Source organism: Panulirus ornatus, chromosome 7 (assembly GCF_036320965.1).
Source record: "Panulirus ornatus isolate Po-2019 chromosome 7, ASM3632096v1, whole genome shotgun sequence".
NCBI classification, from domain to species: domain Eukaryota; kingdom Metazoa; phylum Arthropoda; class Malacostraca; order Decapoda; family Palinuridae; genus Panulirus; species Panulirus ornatus.
In genome coordinates this window covers 35,137,324-35,158,926 of record NC_092230.1, presented here as the reverse complement: position 1 = coordinate 35,158,926, position 21,603 = coordinate 35,137,324, and the positions used below count along the sequence as shown (strand labels likewise).

At 40.1% G+C, this 21,603-nt stretch overlaps 1 protein-coding gene across 1 annotated transcript in view; it reads right to left on the bottom strand.

Moving 5' to 3' along the window:
* The window catches only part of LOC139749518 (uronyl 2-sulfotransferase homolog pip-like), a 67,927-nt gene that overhangs the window by 4,524 nt on the left and 41,800 nt on the right, over positions 1 to 21,603 (bottom strand). The window contains exon 7 of the mRNA XM_071663475.1: positions 247 to 401. Coding sequence (XP_071519576.1) covers positions 247 to 401 — 155 coding nt within the window. The remainder of the gene's footprint in view (positions 1 to 246; positions 402 to 21,603) is intronic.

The following is a 21,603-nucleotide window of genomic DNA, read 5'->3' as shown; positions in this document are numbered from 1 at the left end:
AGGTATCACAGGGTTGCTGAGAGGGCAAGGACTAATAAAGTTAATGTAAAACACAATTCCAAAATCCTCACTATCTTCCTTTACCTACATAATGAAAAACTAACTTTTATCATAACTTCACTCACTCAATTACTATCCACAACATATATAAGGTACAGAGAATATATTCTGTATCACACTGTTACTTGTGCAAACTTTCCTATAATCCATTAGTATTACAACTAATATCATCCACTCTAGACTTACCATAGTACTTCCTAGTGGCGCCCTTGAAAAACCGTGGGACATAGTGCTCCAGGACTGTGAGTGTCTTGTCCCACTCCTCCAACAGACCCACCACTGCGAACTCCTTCTCCACCACTGCCTTCGCCTGTTGCAGTCCCTCTAAGTCACCGAACAAACTACCATCATAAACATGTATATGAGAAACACTGGAACTACCTGTACTATGAAAGAGGTAGATGACTCATGTAATGTAAGGTATATTCAAGTAGAGCTGCCATTAATCATATAAAGCACACCAGGCACTGCTCATGTACACTAAGCACTGTTATGTACACAAGGCATTGTTCATTTTCTACAAACAATGCATTATTCAACAGGCCCTGTCACTGTACATATGCTTATGTAAGAAGCTACTAGCTCTGGGATGTTCATTGTCAAAGAAACATGAATTCCAGTAATAAACAGATGGGATGGGGAGGAGCTAATGAAAACCAATCAGATCATTATACAGAATATAAATATGAAGGTTTGTGGCAGGGGTGTGTGATGTCTCCATGGTTGTTTAATTTGTTTATGGATGGGGTTGTTAGGGAGGTAAATGCAAGAGTTTTGGAAAGAGGGGCAAGTATGAAGTCTGTTGGGGATGAGAGAGCTTGGGAAGTGAGTCAGTTGTTGTTCGCTGATGACACAGCGCTGGTGGCTGATTCATGTGTGAAACTGCAGAAGCTGGTGACTGAGTTTGGTAAAGTGTGTGGAAGAAGAAAGTTAAGAGTAAATGTGAATAAGAGCAAGGTTATTAGGTACAGTAGGGTTGAGGGTCAAGTCAATTGGGAGGTGAGTTTGAATGGAGAAAAACTGGAGGAAGTGAAGTGTTTTAGATATCTGGGAGTGGATCTGGCAGCGGATGGAACCATGGAAGCGGAAGTGGATCATAGGGTGGGGGAGGGGGCGAAAATTCTGGGGGCCTTGAAGAATGTGTGGAAGTTGAGAACATTATCTCGGAAAGCAAAAATGGGTATGTTTGAAGGAATAGTGGTTCCAACAATGTTGTATGGTTGCGAGGCGTGGGCTATGGATAGAGTTGTGCGCAGGAGGATGGATGTGCTGGAAATGAGATGTTTGAGGACAATGTGTGGTGTGAGGTGGTTTGATCGAGTGAGTAACGTAAGGGTAAGAGAGATGTGTGGAAATAAAAAGAGCGTGGTTGAGAGAGCAGAAGAGGGTGTTTTGAAGTGGTTTGGGCACATGGAGAGGATGAGTGAGGAAAGATTGACCAAGAGGATATATGTGTCAGAGGTGGAGGGAACAAGGAGAAGAGGGAGACCAAATTGGAGGTGGAAAGATGGAGTGAAAAAGATTTTGTGTGATCGGGGCCTGAACATGCAGGAGGGTGAAAGGAGGGCAAGGAACAGAGTGAATTGGAGCGATGTGGTATACCGGGGCTGACGTGCTGTCAGTGGATTGAATCAAGGCATGTGAAGCGTCTGGGGTAAACCATGGAAAGCTGTGTAGGTATGTATATTTGCGTGTGTGGACGTATTTATATACATGTGTATGGGGGGGGTTGGGCCATTTCTTTCGTCTGTTTCCTTGCGCTACCTCGCAAATGCAGGAGACAGCGACAAAAAAAAAAAAAAAAAAAAAAAAAATATGAAGGACCTGTATCCATATAAAATGCAAGGTTCTGATGATAAGATGAATGGCTCTGAAGAACATAATGAATGACATTGTCAATGAATGTGATGAATGGCTCTGATGATAAAAGGGAATACAATGGAATTCAACAGCAACAGACCACCGAGTCCTTTTGAAGCTGTCTGTGATTGTGGAAGATATCAGAAACTCACAGGCTATTGTAGTAAAAGTAGGAATAAAGATTTATAGAGATAAAATCTCTAAACTGTTCATGTGACTAGGGAAGCAAAATATTTATTGTATATTTATGACTAGGAAAGCAAAATATATATATAGTCCATCTTGAAGTTTCTTGAGTATTGCTTTCAACCCCTCTAAGCAGTAATATCAAGGGTCCTGTTAAAGAACAAAGTACCTCACCTCATATGAAGTGAAATGTTAGTCCAAGGCTGTATCCATAACTATGAGAGCAATCAGACAAATCAAGCCTTAAGTTTGGTGCCATCCTTCCTAGCAGTCAGATGTGCTTGTATTTGTTTTACTGAACTATTTACTGGAGTGGATCAAAATCCTTTTTGTTGAGATTCTTCAGTTCTATCACTATATCTTTTCAAGCAGAACTCTTTTGTGAGGTAAGAAGTGTTTAGCTAGTTGTGTATCATAATGTAGTACTAAAATGAGCTTTAACTTGAAAGGGAAAAGAGAAAAATATTCTTACATGTGCACTTGGGAAAAACTGCATGGATTTTGGGAATGTGAACTCTCATAAGCCTAACATACAAGGTAGTGTCTTTTCTGTAATTTTTTCTATAATTCTTATTTTCAGTGAAATACAATTTCTGTTTACTATTTGCATGCCAGCTGGTGTTCTATGTGTAGAGGGAAGTTTGGTATTCAGTTTTATAATAATCTTACAATGCCTTTGATTTGCAGATTTTGCATGGACTAAAGGACCTTTGAGAAAAAGCTGGATGCAGCTACTGATAAAATAACTGTTCTAATACACAGGGCAGATATCCTTCAGGACATCATCGAATCCAGCTTGCTAAGAAGAGAACTGGGGAGCGAGTCATCAACACTGGACAGCATACAGTGGGTGTTAAGACACGCCCAAGTAATCCTTCTCCTCTCTTAGTTTCAGGCTTTGGGTGATGTCAATGACAACAAACACAAAGTAAGGCTCGTCAACAACTCTATGATCCAAGAACAGCTGGACAAATTCTCTCCAGAAACCCTTCACGCCATAAATATTTTTGTTTTCTGGGTGCCAAGGTAGATAATGGTGCTGATGCTGTAGATGAAGTCTGTGGTGGCACTAATGATAATACAATTGTTATTTGTCATGTCGGTGCTATCAATGTACTGGAGGAGAGATCAGAGGAGCTGTTGGAGATATATCGCTAGCTAATTCGACATTTATGAAATAAAACTAATAATATTATGAATTCACTTCTACCCATGACCAGTGCTGAGAGCGCTTTCTTTAGTAAGGCATTCATTCTAAATAACAGATTAGTAAATCTATGTTTTTAGGAAAGTTGGTCATAAATTTTTGGCAGCATTTCTGCATGCATTCTGTTAAGTTTAAGAAGGATGGAGTACACCTGAACGAAGCTATGGGTTTTGGTAGGCTCCTTAGTGACTGCGCATTCATTTTGGTCAAAATATGCAACCCATGTGGAGCATACCCATCTCCCTTGCATAAGTACATTTCCAAACAGGACTGTTTCATCTTAAAAATATTCTGTGTTAATGCTCGGAGTATATAAATCAAAGCCTTAGTGACAACAGTGTTAGAAGGAAAATATAGTATGTTTGTCATTTCTGAATCTTGGTTAGATATCACCAATAGAGATTTATTTATTCATTTAATTTGCTTTGTCGCTGTCTCCCACGTTAGCGAGGTTGCACAAGGAAACAGACGAAAGAATGTCCCAACCCACCCATATACACATGTATATACATACACTTCCACACACGCAAATATACATACCTATACATCTCAACATATACATATATATATACACACACAGACTATCTATCATACTATTCGCCATTTCCCGCAATAGCGAGGTAGCTTTAAGAACAGAGGACTGGACCTTTGAGGGAATATCCTCACCTGGCCCCCTTCTCTGTTCCTTCTTTTGGAAAATCAAAAAAAAAAAAAAAAAACTAGAGGGGAGGATATATATATATATATATATATATATATATATATATATATATATATATATATATATATATATATTTATTTTGCTTTGTCGCTGTCTCCCGCAGACAAATACATGTATACACATGTACATAATTCATACTGTCTGCCTTTATTCATTCCCATCGCCACCCTGCCACACATGAAATAACAACCCCCTCCCCTGGCATGTGCGCAAGGTAGCGCTAAGAAAAGACAACAAAGGCCACATTCGTTTACACTCAGTCTCTAGCTGTCATGTATAATGCACTGAAACCACAGCTCCCTTTCCACATCCAGGCTCCACAGAACTTTCCATGGTTTACCCCAGATGCTTCACACGCCCTGGTTCAATCCATTGACAGCACGTCGACCCCGATATACCACATCGTTCCAATTCACTCTATTCCTTGCACGCCTTTCTCCCTCCTGCATGTTCAGGCCCCGATCACTCAAAATCTTTTTCATTCCATATTACAATACAGATTTATATAGCCAAATACTTAATTTCAGGGCATACTTTGTTTATTAGGGATAGGGGAAACAAAGTAGGTGGTAGTGTCCTGCTCTTTGTTAAAGCTCATTCAAATCCCTTAGAAAAAACTGTAGTAGTTGTTGTGGAATGTCAACTTCATTTTTGTAGAAATGAAAAATAAACTACTTGAAAAAACTGTAGGACTAGTATATAGAACCCCACACACAGACAACAGAGGTAGATGAAAGCTTTTATGATCAATTAACAGAAATATGTAGAAAACAAGATTCTACCATAGTAGATTTTAGCATACCAGTATCTAAATTGGGAAAAACCCTTTCCAGTAGCTGTGGCATGAATTCTACCTAAATTTGCTTGATAATGCCTTAATGCAATTAGTCAAAAAATCTATCATTGACAAGAGTATATTAGATTTAGTTCTTACTGCAAATGAGGATATTGTTAGTAGTGTTGAAGTTGGGGAAAAACTTGGTAGAAGCAATCAATGACAAAATAATACTTTGGTCATTTTCAACAATGCATGTAACATTGGTCAAAATGAGTTACAAAAAAATACCCAATTCTAAACATACAAATTTTAATGATCTTTGCATTGCTCATGACAGGCAGACCTGGATGATGTGGTCAATAAAAATGACATGAATGTGGCTTGGAAAATCTTAGCAAAAACCTTCAAAGCAGCAGAGGGAACACATGTACCAATGAGTAGTATATAGTCCATTTTTAGAATGAAACCCAGGTGGTGGAGTGGTGAAACAAAAAAGTGCCTCTTATGTAAGAAAGTGGCTCATAAGAAAATCAATAACCAACATGACAGAGTAAGTAATGTAAATTTGCAATGAAAAAGTAAGAGTTAGATGACAAAGCAAACATCAATACAGAGTGTATATTGCTGAAAAAAAAAAGGAGTTGTATAATTATGTTAGAAGAGACTCATTACCCAGTCAACATGTCTACTAATTATGGAAAAAAAAAGGCTTGGTTCAAGGCAATGAAGCCATACCAAAAACATATGACTTTTTTGCATCTTTATTTACATAGGAAGACAAACCATGTCCTAAACCCAATTTCACTGATAAGATTTGGGAATATTCTTCATCAATTGACATAAAAGCCGAAAAGACAAATAATTCAGCAGACCCTGAAATGTTTCATCTGAGAGCAATGAAAGAGGTGAAAAATGAGATACCTAAGCCCTTGACTGCTCTTTTCAACACTTGCTATTGGAAAAGTTCCAAATGAATAGAAGTTTGCCATTGTAGCACTGACATTCAAAAAAAGGTAACAAGTCATTGCCCGGGAATTACCTTCCTATTAGCTTAACATCTGTAGTTAGAAAACTTATGGAAACCATCATTTAAGACAGATTGTACACCATTTAGAGGACCACCACTAAATAACGATTCTCAGCATGATTTTTCAACAAAACCACTCGTATCTGACAAATCTGCTTGGTTTCTTTTGATATCATCAACATGTATGATGAAGGCAAAGCAGCCCATGTTATCTTTCTAGACTTTCAAAAAACCTTTGACAAATGAGGTTCCACATCAAAGATTACTGACATAAACTAAGTCACATGGCACTGATGGGGTTGTACATCAATGGAAAGGAAACTAGTTAACTGGCTGTAAACAAAGAGTAGTCAAGCCTCAGAATGGTTAGGCATAGCATTACAAGTGGAGTGCCAAAAGGATCAGTTTTGGGACTCGTTTTCTTTTAATTTTCCAAAAGAAGGAACAGAGAAGGGGGCCAGATGAGGATATTCCCTCAAAGGCCCAGTCCTCTGTTCTTAACGCTACCTCGCTAACGTGGGAAATGGTGGATAGTATGAAAAAGTGTGGTTTCAGAAGTGGTAGAGGATGTGTGGATCAGGTGTTTGCTTTGAAGAATGTATGTGAGAAATACTTAGAAAAGCAAATGGATTTGTATGTAGCATTTATGGATCTGGAGAAGGCATATGATAGAGTTGATAGAGATGCTCTGTGGAAGGTATTAAGAATATATGGTGTGGGAGGCAAGTTGTTAGAAGCAGTGAAAAGTTTTTATCGAGGATGTAAGGCATGTGTACGTGTAGGAAGAGAGGAAAGTGATTGGTTCTCAGTGAATGTAGGTTTGCGGCAGGGGTGTGTGATGTCTCCATGGTTGTTTAATTTGTTTATGGATGGGGTTGTTAGGGAGGTGAATGCAAGAGTTTTGGAAAGAGGGGCAAGTATGAAGTCTGTTGGGGATGAGAGAGCTTGGGAAGTGAGTCAGTTGTTGTTCGCTGATGATACAGCGCTGGTGGCTGATTCATGTGAGAAACTGCAGAAGCTGGTGACTGAGTTTGGTAAAGTGTGTGGAAGAAGAAAGTTAAGAGTAAATGTGAATAAGAGCAAGGTTATTAGGTACAGTAGGGTTGAGGGTCAAGTCAATTGGGAGGTGAGTTTGAATGGAGAAAAACTGGAGGAAGTGAAGTGTTTTAGATATCTGGGAGTGGATCTGGCAGCGGATGGAACCATGGAAGCGGAAGTGGATCATAGGGTGGGGGAGGGGGCGAAAATTCTGGGGGCCTTGAAGAATGTGTGGAAGTTGAGAACATTATCTCGGAAAGCAAAAATGGGTATGTTTGAAGGAATAGTGGTTCCAACAATGTTGTATGGTTGCGAGGCGTGGGCTATGGATAGAGTTGTGCGCAGGAGGATGGATGTGCTGGAAATGAGATGTTTGAGGACAATGTGTGGTGTGAGGTGGTTTGATCGAGTGAGTAACGTAAGGGTAAGAGAGATGTGTGGAAATAAAAAGAGCGTGGTTGAGAGAGCAGAAGAGGGTGTTTTGAAGTGGTTTGGGCACATGGAGAGGATGAGTGAGGAAAGATTGACCAAGAGGATATATGTGTCGGAGGTGGAGGGAACAAGGAGAAGAGGGAGACCAAATTGGAGGTGGAAAGATGGAGTGAAAAAGATTTTGTGTGATCGGGGCCTGAACATGCAGGAGGGTGAAAGGAGGGCAAGGAATAGAGTGAATTGGAGCGATGTGGTATACCGGGGTTGACGTGCTGTCAGTGGATTGAATCAAGGCATGTGAAGCGTCTGGGGTAAACCATGGAAAGCTGTGTAGGTATGTATATTTGCGTGTGTGGACGTATGTATATACATGTGTATGGGGGGGGGTTGGGCCATTTCTTTCGTCTGTTTCCTTGCGCTACCTCGCAAACGCGGGAGACAGCGACAAAGTATAATAAAAAAAATAATAATAATAAATATATATATATATATATATATATATATATATATATATATATATATATATATATATATATATATATGTATAAAAGAAAGAGAAAGGAGGTCAAGAGAAAGGTGCTTGAGGTGAAAAAGAGGGCAAATGAGAGTTGGGGTGAGAGAGTATCATTAAATTTTAGGGAGAATAAAAAGACGTTCTGGAAGGAGGTAAATACAGTGCGTAAGACAAGGGAGCAAATGGGAACTTCAGTGAAGGGCGCAAATGGGGAGATGATAACAAGTAGTGATGATGTGAGAAGGAGATGGAGTGACTATTTTGAAGGTTTGTTGAATGTGTTCGATGATAGAGTGGCAGATATAGGGTGTTTTGGTCGAGGTGGTGTGCAAAGTGAGAGGGTTAGGGAAAATGATTTGGTAAACAGAGAAGAGGTAGTAAAAGCTTTGCAGAAGATGAAAGCCAGCAAGGCAGCAGGTTTGGATGGTATTGCAGTGGAATTTATTAAAAAAGGGGGTGACTATTATTGACTGGTTGGTAAGGTTATTTAATGTATGTATGACTCATGGTGAGGTGCCTGAGGATTGGTGGAATGCGTGCATAGTGCCATTGTACAAAGGCAAAGGGGATAAGAGGGCTCAAATTTCAGAGGTATAAGTTTGTTGAGTATTCCTGGTAAATTATATGGGAGGGTATTGATTGAGAGGGTGAAGGCATGTACAGAGCATCAGATTGAGGAAGAGCAGTGTGGTTTCAGAAGTGGTAGAGGATGCTGTGGATCAGGAGTTTGTTTTGAAGAATGTATGTGAGAAATACTTAGAAAAGCAAATGGATTTGTATGTAGCATTTATGGATCTGGAGAAGGCATGTGATAGAGTTGATAGAGATGCTCTGTGGAAGGTATTAAGAATATATGGTGTGGGAGGCAAGTTGTTAGAAGCAGTGAAAAGTTTTTATTGAGGATGTAAGGCATGTGTACGTGTAGGAAGAGAGGAAAGTGATTGGTTCTCAGTGAATGTAGGTTTGCGGCAGGGGTGTGTGATGTCTCCATGGATGTTTAATTTGTTTATAGATGGGGTTGTTAGGGAGGTGAATGCAAAGAGGGGCAACAGCACGTCAACCCCGGTATACCACATTGATCCAATTCACTCTATTCCTTGCCCTCCTTTCACCCTCCTGCATGTTCAGGCCCCGATCACATAAAATCTTTTTCACTCCATCTTTCCACCTCCAATTTGGTCTCCCACTTCTCCTCGTTCCCTCCACCTCCGACACATATATCCTCTTCGTCAATCTTTCCTCACTCATTCTCTCCATGTGCCCAAACCATTTCAAAACACCCTCTTCTGCTCTCTCAACCACGCTCTTTTCATTTCCACACATCTCTCTTACCCTTACGTTACTTACTCGATCAAACCACCTCACACCACACATTGTCCTCAAACATCTCATTTTGCAGCACATCCATCCTCCTGCGCACAACTCTATCCATAGCCCATGCCTCGCAACCATACAACATTGTTGGAACCACTATTCCTTCAAACATACCCATTTTTGCTTTCCGAGATAATGTTCTTGACTTCCATACATTCTTTAAGGCTCCCAGAATTTTCGCCCCCTCCCCCACCCTATGATCCACTTCCGCTTCCATGGTTCCATCCGCTGCCAGATCCACTCCCAGATATCTAAAACACTTTACTTCCTCCAGTTTTTCTCCATTCAAACTTACCTCCTAATTGACTTGACCCTCAACCCTACTGTACCTAATAACCTTGCTCTTATTCACGTTTACTCTTAACTTTCTTCTATCTATCTATCTATCTATATATATATATATATATATATATATATATATATATATATTATTTTTTTTTTTATTATACTTTGTCGCTGTCTCCCGTGTTTGCGAGGTAGCGCAAGGAAACAGATGAAAGAAATGGCCCAACCCACCCCCATACACATGTATATACATACGTCCACACACGCAAATATACATACCTACACAGCTTTCCATGGTTTACCCCAGACGCTTCACATGCCCTGATTCAATCCACTGACAGCACGTCAACCCCGGTATACCACATCGATCCAATTCACTCTTTTCCTTGCCCTCCTTTCACCCTCCTGCATGTTCAGGCCCTGATCACACAAAATCTTTTTCACTCCATCTTTCCACCTCCAATCTGGTCTCCCACTTCTCCTCGTTCCCTCCACCTCCGACACATATATCCTCTTGGTCAATCTTTCCTCACTCATTCTCTCCATGTGCCCAAACCATTTCAAAACACCCTCTTCTGCTCTCTCAACCATGCTCTTTTTATTTCCACACATCTCTCTTACCCTTACGTTACTTACTCGATCAAACCACCTCACACCACACATTGTCCTCAATCATCTCATTTCCAGCACATCCATCCTCCTGCGCACAACTCTATCCATAGCCCACGCCTCACAACCATACAACATTGTTGGAACCACTATTCCTTCAAACATACCCATTTTTGCTTTCTGAGATAATGTTCTCGACTTCCACACATTCTTCAAGGCTCCCAGAATTTTCGCCCCCTCCCCCACCCTATGATCCACTTCTGCTTCCATGGTTCCATCCGCTGCCAGATCCACTCCCAGATATCTAAAACACTTTACTTCCTCCAGTTTCTCTCCATTCAAACTTACCTCCCAATTGACTTGACCCTCAACCCTACTGTACCTAATTACCTTGCTCTTATTCACATTTACTCTTAACTTTCTTCTTTCACACACTTTACCAAACTCAGTCACCAGCTTCTGCACTTTCTCACATGAATCAGCCACCAGCGCTGTATCATCAGCGAACAACAACTGACTCACTTCCCAAGCTCTCTCATCCACAACAGACTTCATACTTGCCCCTCTTTCCAAAACTCTTGCATTCACCTCCCTAACAACCCCATCCATAAACAAATTAAACAACCATGGAGACATCACACACCCCTGCCGCAAACCTACATTCACTGAGAACCAATCACTTTCCTCTCTTCCTACACGTACACATGCCTTACATCCTCGATAAAAACTTTTCACTGCTTCTAACAACTTGCCTCCCACACCATATATTCTTAATACCTTCCACAGAGCATCTCTATCAACTCTATCATATGCCTTCTCCAGATCCATAAATGCTACATACAAATCCATTTGCTTTTCTAAGTATTTCTCACATACATTCTTCAAAGCAAACACCTGATCCACACATCCTCTACCACTTCTGAAACCACACTGCTCTTCCTCAATCTGATGCTCTGTACATGCCTTCACCCTCTCAATCAATACCCTCCCATATAATTTACCAGGAATACTCAACAAACTTATACCTCTGCAATTTGAGCACTCACTCTTATCCCCTTTGCCTTTGTACAATGGCACTATGCACGCATTCCGCCAATCCTCAGGCACCTCACCATGAGTCATACATACATTAAATAACCTTACCAACCAGTCAACAATACAGTCACCCCCTTTTTTAATAAATTCCACTGCAATACCATCCAAACCTGCTGCCTTGCCGGTTTCATCTTCCGCAAAGCTTTTACTACCTCTTCTCTGTTTACCAAATCATTTTCCCTAACCCTCTCACTTTGCACACCACCTCGACCAAAACACCCTATATCTGCCACTCTATCATCAAACACATTCAACAAACCTTCAAAATACTCTCTCCATCTCCTTCTCACATCACCACTACTCGTTATCACCTCCCCATTTGCGCCCTTCACTGAAGTTCCCATTTGCTCCCTTGTCTTACGCACTTTATTTACCTCCTTCCAGAACATCTTTTTATTCTCCCTAAAATTTAATGATACTCTCTCACCCCAACTCTCATTTGCCCTCTTTTTCACCTCTTGCACCTTTCTCTTGACCTCCTGTCTCTTTCTTTTATACATCTCCCACTCAATTGCATTTTTTCCCTGCAAAAATCGTCCAAATGCCTCTCTCTTCTCTTTCACTAATAATCTTACTTCTTCATCCCACCACTCACTACCCTTTCTAATCAACCCATCTCCCACTCTTCTCATGCCACAAGCATCTTTTGCGCAATCCATCACTGATTCCCTAAATACATCCCATTCCTCCCCCACTCCCCTTACTTCCATTGTTCTCACCTTTTTCCATTCTGTACTCAGTCTCTCCTGGTACTTCCTCACACAAGTCTCCTTCCTAAGCTCACTTACTCTCACCACCCTCTTCACCCCAACATTCACTCTTCTTTTCTGAAAACCCATACAAATCTTCACCTTAGCCTCCACAAGATAATGATCAGACATCCCTCCAGTTGCACCTCTCAGCACATTAACATCCAAAAGTCTCTCTTTCGCATGCCTGTCAATTAACACGTAATCCAATAACGCTCTCTGGCCATCTCTCCTACTTACATACGTATACTTATGTATATCTCGCTTTTTAAACCAGGTATTCCCAATCACCAGTCCTTTTTCAGCACATAAATCTACAAGCTCTTCACCATTTCCATTTACAACACTGAACACCCCATGTATACCAATTATTCCCTCAACTGCCACATTACTCACCTTTGCATTCAAATCACCCATCACTATAACCCGGTCTCGTGCATCAAAACCACTAACACACTCATTCAGCTGCTCCCAAAACACTTGCCTCTCATGATCTTTCTTCTCATGCCCAGGTGCATATGCATAAACAATCACCCATCTCTCTCCATCAACTTTCAGTTTTACCCATATTAATCGAGCATTTACTTTCTTACATTCTATCACATACTCCCACAACTCCTGTTTCAGGAGTACTGCTACTCCTTCCCTTGCTCTTGTCCTCTCACTAACCCCTGACTTTACTCCCAAGACATTGATATATATATATATTTTTTTCTTTTTTTGCTTTGTCGCTGTCTCCCGCGTTTGCGAGGTAGCACAAGGAAACAGACGAAAGAAATGGCCCAACCCCCCCCCCCATACACATGTATATACATACGTCCACACACGCAAATATACATACCTACACAGCTTTCCATGGTTTACCCCAGAATCTTCACATGCCCTGATTCAATCCATTGACAGCACGTCAACCCCGGTATACCACATCGATCCAATTCACTCTATTCCTTGCCCTCCTTTCACCCTCCTGCATGTTCAGGCCACGATCACACAAAATCTTTTTCACTCCATCTTTCCACCTCCAATTTGGTCTCCCACTTCTCCTCGTTCCCTCCACCTCCGACACATATATCCTCTTGGTCAATCTTTCCTCACTCATTCTCTCCATGTGCCCAAACCATTTCAAAACACCCTCTTCTGCTCTCTCAACCACGCTCTTTTTATTTCCACACGTCTCTCTTAACCTTACGTTACTTACTCGATCAATCCACCTCACACCACACATTGTCCTCAAACATCTCATTTCCAGCACATCCATCCTCCTGCGCACAACTCTATCCATTGCCCACGCCTCGTAACCATACAACATTGTTGGAACCACTATTCCTTCAAACATACCCATTTTTGCTTTCCGAGATAATGTTCTCGACTTCCACACATTCTTCAAGGTTCCCAGAATTTTCGCCCCCTCCCCCACCCTATGATCCACTTCCGCTTCCATGGTTCCATCTGCTGCCAGATCCACTCCCAGATATCTAAAACACTTTACTTCCTCCAGTTTTTCTCCATTCAAACTTACCTCCCAATTGACTTGACCCTCAACCCTACTGTACCTAATAACCTTGCTCTTATTCACATTTACTCTTAACTTTCTTCTTTCACACACTTTACCAAACTCAGTCACCAGCTTCTGCAGTTTCTCACATGAATCAGCCACCAGCGCTGTATCATCAGCGAACAACAACTGACTCACTTCCCAAGCTCTCTCATCCCCAACAGACTTCATACTTGCCCCTCTTTCCAAAACTCTTGCATTCACCTCCCTAACAACCCCATCCATAAACAAATTAAACAACCATGGAGACATCATACACCCCTGCCGCAAACCTACATTCACTGAGAACCAATCACTTTCCTCTCTTCCTACACGTACACATGCCTTACATCCTCGATAAAAACTTTTCACTGCTTCTAACAACTTTCCTCCCACACCATATATTCTTAATACCTTCCACAGAGCATCTCTATCAACTCTATCATATGCCTTCTCCAGATCCATAAATGCTACATACAAATCCATTTGCTTTTCTAAGTATTTCTCACATACATTCTTCAAAGCAAACACCTGATCCACACATCCTCTACCACTTCTGAAACCACACTGCTCTTCCCCAATATATATATATATATATATATATATATATATATATATATATATATATATATATATATATTTTTTTTCTTTTTTTATACTTTGTCGCTGTCTCCCGCGTTTGCGAGGTAGCGCAAGGAAACAAACCAAAGAAATGGCCCAACCCCCCCCCATACACATGTATATACATACGTCCACACACACAAATATACATACCTACACAGCTTTCCATGGTTTACCCCAGACGCTTCACATGCCTTGATTCAATCCACTGACAGCACGTCAACCCCGGTATACCACATCGCTCCAATTTACTCTATTCCTTGCCCTCCTTTCACCCTCCTGCATGTTCAGGCCCCGATCACACAAAATCTTTTTCACTCCATCTTTCCACCTCCAATTTGGTCTCCCTCTTCTCCTCGTTCCCTCCACCTCCGACACATATATTCTCTTGGTCAATCTTTCCTCACTCATTCTCTCTATGTGCCCAAACCATTTCAAAACACCCTCATCTGCTCTCTCAACCACGCTCTTTTTATTTCCACACATCTCTCTTACCCTTACGTTACTTACTCGATCAAACCACCTCACACCACACATTGTCCTCAAACATCTCATTTCCAGCACATCCATCCTCCTGCGCACAACTCTATCCATAGCCCACGCCTCGCAACCATACAACATTGTTGGAACCACTATTCCTTCAAACATACCCATTTTTGCTTTCCGAGATAATGTTCTCGACTTCCACACATTCTTCAAGGCTCCCAGAATTTTTGCCCCCTCCCCCACCCTATGATCCACTTCCGCTTCCATGGTTCCATCCGCTGCCAAATCCACTCCCAGATATCTAAAACACTTCACTTCCTCCAGTTTTTCTCCATTCAAACTCACCTCCCAATTGACTTGACCCTCAACCCTACTGTACCTAATAATCTTGCTCTTATTCACATTTACTCTTAACTTTCTTCTTCCACACACTTTACCAAACTCAGTCACCAGCTTCTGCAGTTTCTCACATGAATCAGCCACCAGCGCTGTATCATCAGCGAACAACAACTGACTCACTTCCCAAGCTCTCTCATCCCCAACAGACTTCATACTTGCCCCTCTTTCCAAAACTCTTGCATTCACCTCCCTAACAACCCCATCCATAAACAAATTAAACAACCATGGAGACATCACACACCCCTGCCGCAAACCTACATTCACTGAGAACCAATCACTTTCCTCTCTTCCTACACGTACACATGCCTTACATCCTCGATAAAAACTTTTCACTGCTTCTAACAACTTGCCTCCCACACCATATATTCTTAATACATATATACATATATATATATATATATTTTTTTTTTTTTGCTTTGTCGCTGGGGACAGAGGAGAGAGAATACTTCCCACGCATTTCTGCGTGTCATAGGAGGCGACTAAAAGGGGAGGGAGCTGTGGCTGGAAATCCTCCCCTCTCATTTTTAATTTTCCAAAAGAATGAACAGAGAAAGGGGCCGAGTGAGGATATTCCCTCAAAAGGTCAGTCCTCTGTTCTTAATGCTACCTCGCTACTGCGGAAAATAGCGAACAGTACAAAAAAAAAATTAATGATACTGATAATGGACTGCATTGCAAGATATCAAAATTTGCTACTAATTCAAGGTTGGGAAATAATGGTTTAAAATGGCATAAACAAACTGATGACTTAGGCTCAAAAATGGCAAATAATTTTCAATAACAATAATCTGAAAGTTTCATTTATTTGTTGTAAAAATGAATAGGCAAGCTACAGTATGAATTCTCATGAATTGCAAAAGGTTAACAAGGAAAAAACTTGGGTGTAATAGTCTCTGGTGACCTAAAACCAAGGAAACAGTGCACAGAAGCAGGAAAAGAATGAACAAAATCTTTGTATTCATAGGTATAGCCTTCGAGTTAAAGTCCAGGGACTTATTCTCTACAATACATCGGTTCTTCCACATCTTGAATATTGTGTTCAGTTTTGGTCATCCTACCTAAAAACAGACATAGACAGAATGGAAAGATCACATCTTCAAGCTACCAAGATGATTTCTGGCCTGAGAAACAAATCCTACAAGATGAGATTAAACGATGTGAATCTATTTAGCTTGGAAAAGAGAAAGTATAGAGGTGATCTAATACAAGTATTCAAAATGATCAAAGGATTTGATAATCTTGACCTATCAAGTTACATAAGACTTGATTCGTCTGATTTTACTTGTAGTAATGGATACACTCTCATGGGTAAACAATTCATCTCGAATGAGGCTGAAGTACATATTCTTCAACAGGATTGTTCACAGTAGAACAATTTGCCAAGAAGAGTGCTTCAAAGCAGGCTAAGATATATCTAAGGTAAGATTTGATAAATAATTTGTTTCAAGTCCACAACTTTCATTACTTATGCCTTGTTAAAAAAACAATCTGCATTCATTCTCTTTGAATCATCTGTATGCCTTCTACCTCTTATTACATTATTCTATGAGTTTCTGATATCTTCCACTATTACAACAAGCCTCAAAAAGACCCAATGGTCTGTTGCTGTTTGAATTCCTTTGTGTTCTTTGTATAAGCAGTTTATTACATCAAGATATTGAAGCCTTTGATAATTCTAAATATCTGTATCTGACCACCTTTTAACCTTCTCTAAGTTAGATTTGTCAATTAGTCGGCTCTCATGGGATATGTTTCTCAGTCATGGAACTGTCGTGGTAGCTCGATGCCGTAGTCTCTCATGTCTATATTTTTTCAAGTAAGGTAACCAAAAACAGAAAACAATATTCAAGATGATGATGCACTAATAAATTGTAAAGTGTAAGGATTGTTTCCCAAGACTTGAATCCAAGAATTTTCTTTGCCATTTTCACTGCTTCTGCACACTGCTTACTTGGCTTTCAGTTACCAGAGATTACTATATCCCTGTCGTTGTCCCCAATTTTTTTAGCTCAACAGAAGTCATACAGTAACTATACAGGGTCACTTTTAAAAATGACCTGTAAAATTTGCACTTAGTATCAAAATTCATTTGTCCCCCATGAGCCCAAACCATCAATTTGCCTATGTCAGCTTGAAGCTGCTGACATTCACATTCTGTTGTAGATATATTTTCCTACTTAGCATTATCTGTAAAATCTGATATCTTGTGATGCAGCCAAGTATCAATATATTCAACACATAAGAGAAAGGGAACTTGTCCCAAGACTAATCCATATGGCACACTATTTGGTGCATCTAACCATTCTGAGGATTGACCACTAACCAATACTTTTTGTTCATGGCCTGTCAACCAGTTTCTGAAACATTGAAGTAAAACTCCATCTAAACCAAATGATTTAAGTTTTGCCAGTAAAATTTTATGCTGAGCTTAACAACTGGTTCTTGAAAATATAAATAGATGATATCAACTCCTTTACTTTCATCATACATGTTGATTATCTCATAAAAAATATCAAGCAAATTTGTCAGACATAAGCAATTTCAACAAATACTATGCAAAGGCAAAGAATCATTTATTACCTGGTGGTCCTCTTAATGATTTACAATTCATCCTGGACGATGGTTTACAAAAGTTTTTGAACTATGTACATCTAGCTAATTGGACAATAATTTCTAGTTAGTGACTCATCACCTTTTTTGCTTATCAGAGTTACAATAGCAAGCTTCCATTCTTTTGGGCCTTTCCCAGTGGCATATTACTTAATGAAATCAGCAATCAAAGGATTACCTATCTTATTTTTCACCTCTTACATATTCCTTAGGTAAAACTTATCAGGGCCTGCCATTATAATTCCTTTCATTCTATTTATTGCTGACAGCATATCTTCACCCTCAATGTCATTATGTTGTAGAACATTCTCCTCTCTTAGAGTTGAAACTGGATTCCGGACATTAGTTGTGTCTTCAGCCATAAATGCAGATGCAAAATAATGCGTCAAAATATTTGCCATGGCTTCACTGTCTTGTACCATGACAACACTTTCCATAATCATTGGACCAATTAACTAGGTAAGGAATCTCTTCTAATTACAAAACTTCTTAGGGTTTTTTTTTTGCTATGTTCACCAATATAGACATCATACTGACATTTACTATGACTTACAAGTCTCTTAGTTTCTCAACCTAAATATATATAATTCACTTTATCATGTTGGTTACTGGTCTCTAGATTTCTTATGTGCTACTTATGTAGGCAAGAAGCATTTCTTTATTTCATCACTCCACCATTTTGGCCTTGTTTTGGAAAAGGACTATCATGGATTGGTATATATGTTCATTCAAGTAAGGTGAACAAGTTTAAATATTCCATGGTGTATGGAAAGATTACTATGGATTTAAGAGAAATGAATTACAAGATTAAAGATAAAATACCAGGTCAATGTAAAGATACTATAATAAAATACATAAATTCATCATAAAATTATTGCAACATAAACTAAGGAAACAATGGAATTCCTTGCTTTTCAAAAATTAAACACAAGTATTACAAACAAAAAATAATGTTTTATATATATTTATCTATTCATTATACTTGATCATTGTGTCCCGCATCAGCAAGATAGTGCCAGGAAACAGATGAAGAATGGCCCATTTCACTCATACACACACACACACACATATGTATATATATTCCTATGAGTCAACGGGGAAAATGAAACATAATAAGTTCCCAAGTGCACTTTCATGTAATAATCACATCATCAGGGGAGATACAAGAAAGAAATATAAGTCAGCTGATATAAAACGAAGAGATATGGCTAGGACGCCATTTATTTATCATACTCAATTGCTGTCTCCCGCTTTAGCGAGGTAGCACAAGTAAACAGACAAAAGAGTGGCCCAACCCACCCACATACACATATACATACATAACTGCCAACACACGCACATATACATACCTATACATTTCAACGTATAAATACGCATACATACACAAGTATATATTCATACTCGCAGCCTTCATCTATTCCAGTCACCACCCTACCTCACATTGCTGTCTCCCGCTTTAGTGAGGTAGCACAAGTAAACAAACAAAAGAGTGGCCCAACCCACCCACATATACACATACATACATAGCTGCCAACACACACACATATACATACCTATACATTTCAACGTATAAATACACATACATACACAGACATATACATACACATGTATATATTCATACTCGCTGCCTTCATCTATTCCAGTCACCACCCTACCTCATGTACAGTCATGTACAGAGCATCAGATTGGGGAAGAGCAGTGTGGTTTCAGATGTGGTAGAGGATGTGTGGATCAGGTGTATGCTTTGAAGAATGTATGTGAGAAATACTAAGAAAAGCAAATGGATTTGTATGTAGCATTTATGGATCTGGAGAAGGCATATGATAGAGTTGATAGAGATGCTCTGTGGAAGGTATTAAGAATAAATGATGTGGGAGGCAAGTTGTTAGAAGCAGTGAAAAGTTTTTATCGAGGATGTAAGGCATGTGTACATGTAGGAAAAGAGGAAAGTGATTGGTTCTCAGTGAATGTTGGTTTGCGGCAGGGGTGTGTGATGTCTCCATGGTTGTTTAATTTGTTTATGGATGGGGTTGTTAAGGAGGTGAATGCAAGAGTTTTGGAAAAAGGGGCAAGTATGCAGTCTGTTGTGGATGAGAGTGCCTGGGAAGTGAGTCAGTTGTTGTCTGCTGATGATACAGTGCTGGTGGCTGATTCGGGTGAGAAACTGCATAAGCTGGTGACTGAGTTTGGTAAAGTGTGTGAAAGAAGAAAGCTGAGAGTAAATGTGAATAAGAGCAAGGTTATTAGGTACAGTAGGGTTGAGGGACAAGTCAATTGGGAGGTAAGTTTGAATGGAGAAAAACTGAAGGAAGTGAAGTGGATGTGGCAGTGGATGGAACCATGGAAGCGGAAGTGAATCATAGGGTGGGAGAGGAGGTGAAAGTTCTAGGAGCATTGAAGAATGTGTGGAAGTCGAGAACATTATCTCAGAAAGCAAAAATGGGTATGTTTGAAGGAATAGTGGTTCCAACAATGTTATATGGTTGCAAGACATTGGCTATAGATAGATTTGTGCGGAGGAGGGTGGATGTGCTGGAAATGAGATGTTTGAGGACAATATGTGGTGTGAGGTGCTTTGATCAAGTAAGTAATGAAAGGGTAAGAGAGATGTATTGTAATAAAAAGTGTGGTTGAGAGAGCAGAAGAGGGTGTTTTGAAATGGTTTGGTCACATGGAGAGAATGAGAGAGGAAAGATTGACCAAGAGGATATATGTGCCAGAGGTGGAGGGAACGAGGAGAAGTGGGAGACCAAACTGGAGGTGGAAAGATGGAGTGAAAAAGATTTTGAGTGAATTTATTTTTTTTTAATTTATTTTGCTTTGTCACTGTCTCCCGCGTTAGCAAGGTAGCGCCAGGAAACAGACGAAAGAATGGCCCAACCCACCCACATACACATGTATATACATACACGTCCACACATGCAAATATACATACCTATACATCTCAACGTATACATATATATATACACACACAGACATATACATATATACACATGTACATAATTCATACTGTCTGCCTTTATTTATTCTCATCGCCACCTCGCCACACATGGAATAACACACCCCTCCCCCCTCATGTGTGTGAGGTAGCGCTAGGAAAAGACAACAAAGGCCCCATTCATTCACACTCAGTCTCTAGCTGTCATGTAATAAAGCACTGAAACCACAGCTCCCTTTCCACATCCAGGCCCCACACAACTTTCCATGGTTTACCCCAGACGCTTCACATGCCCTGCTTCAATCCATTGACAGCACGTCGACCCCGGTATACCACATCATTCCAATTCACTCTATTCCTTGCACGCCTTTCACCCTCCTGCATGTTCAGGCCCCGATCACTCAAAATCTTTTTCACTCCATCTTTCCACCTCCAATTTGGTCTCCCACTTCTCCTCGTTCCCTCCACCTCTGACACATATATCCTCTTGGTCAATCTTTCCTCACTCATTCTCTCCATTCGACCAAACCATTTCAAAACACCCTCTTATGCTCTCTCAACCACACTCTTTTTATTACCACACATCTCACTTACCCTATTATTACTTACTCGATCAAAACACCTCACACCACATATTGTCCTCAAACATCTCATTTCCAGCACATCCACTCTCCTGCACACAACTCTATCTATAGCCCACACCTCACAATCATACAACATTGTTGGAACCACTATTCCTTCAAACATACCCATTTTTGCTTTCCGAGATAATGTTCTCGACTTCCAAACATTCTTCAAGGCTCCCAGAATTTTCGCCCCCTCTCCCACCCTATGATTCACTTCCGCTTCCATGGTTCCATCCGCTGCCAAATCCACTCCCAGATATCTAAAACACTTCACTTCCTCCAGTTTTTCGCCATTCAAACTTACCTCCCAATTGACTTGACCCTCAACCCTACTGTACCTAATAACCTTGCTCTCATTCACATTTACTCTCAACTTTCTTCTTATATATATATATATATATATATATATATATATATATATTTTTTTTTTTTTTTTTTTTTATACTTTGTCGCT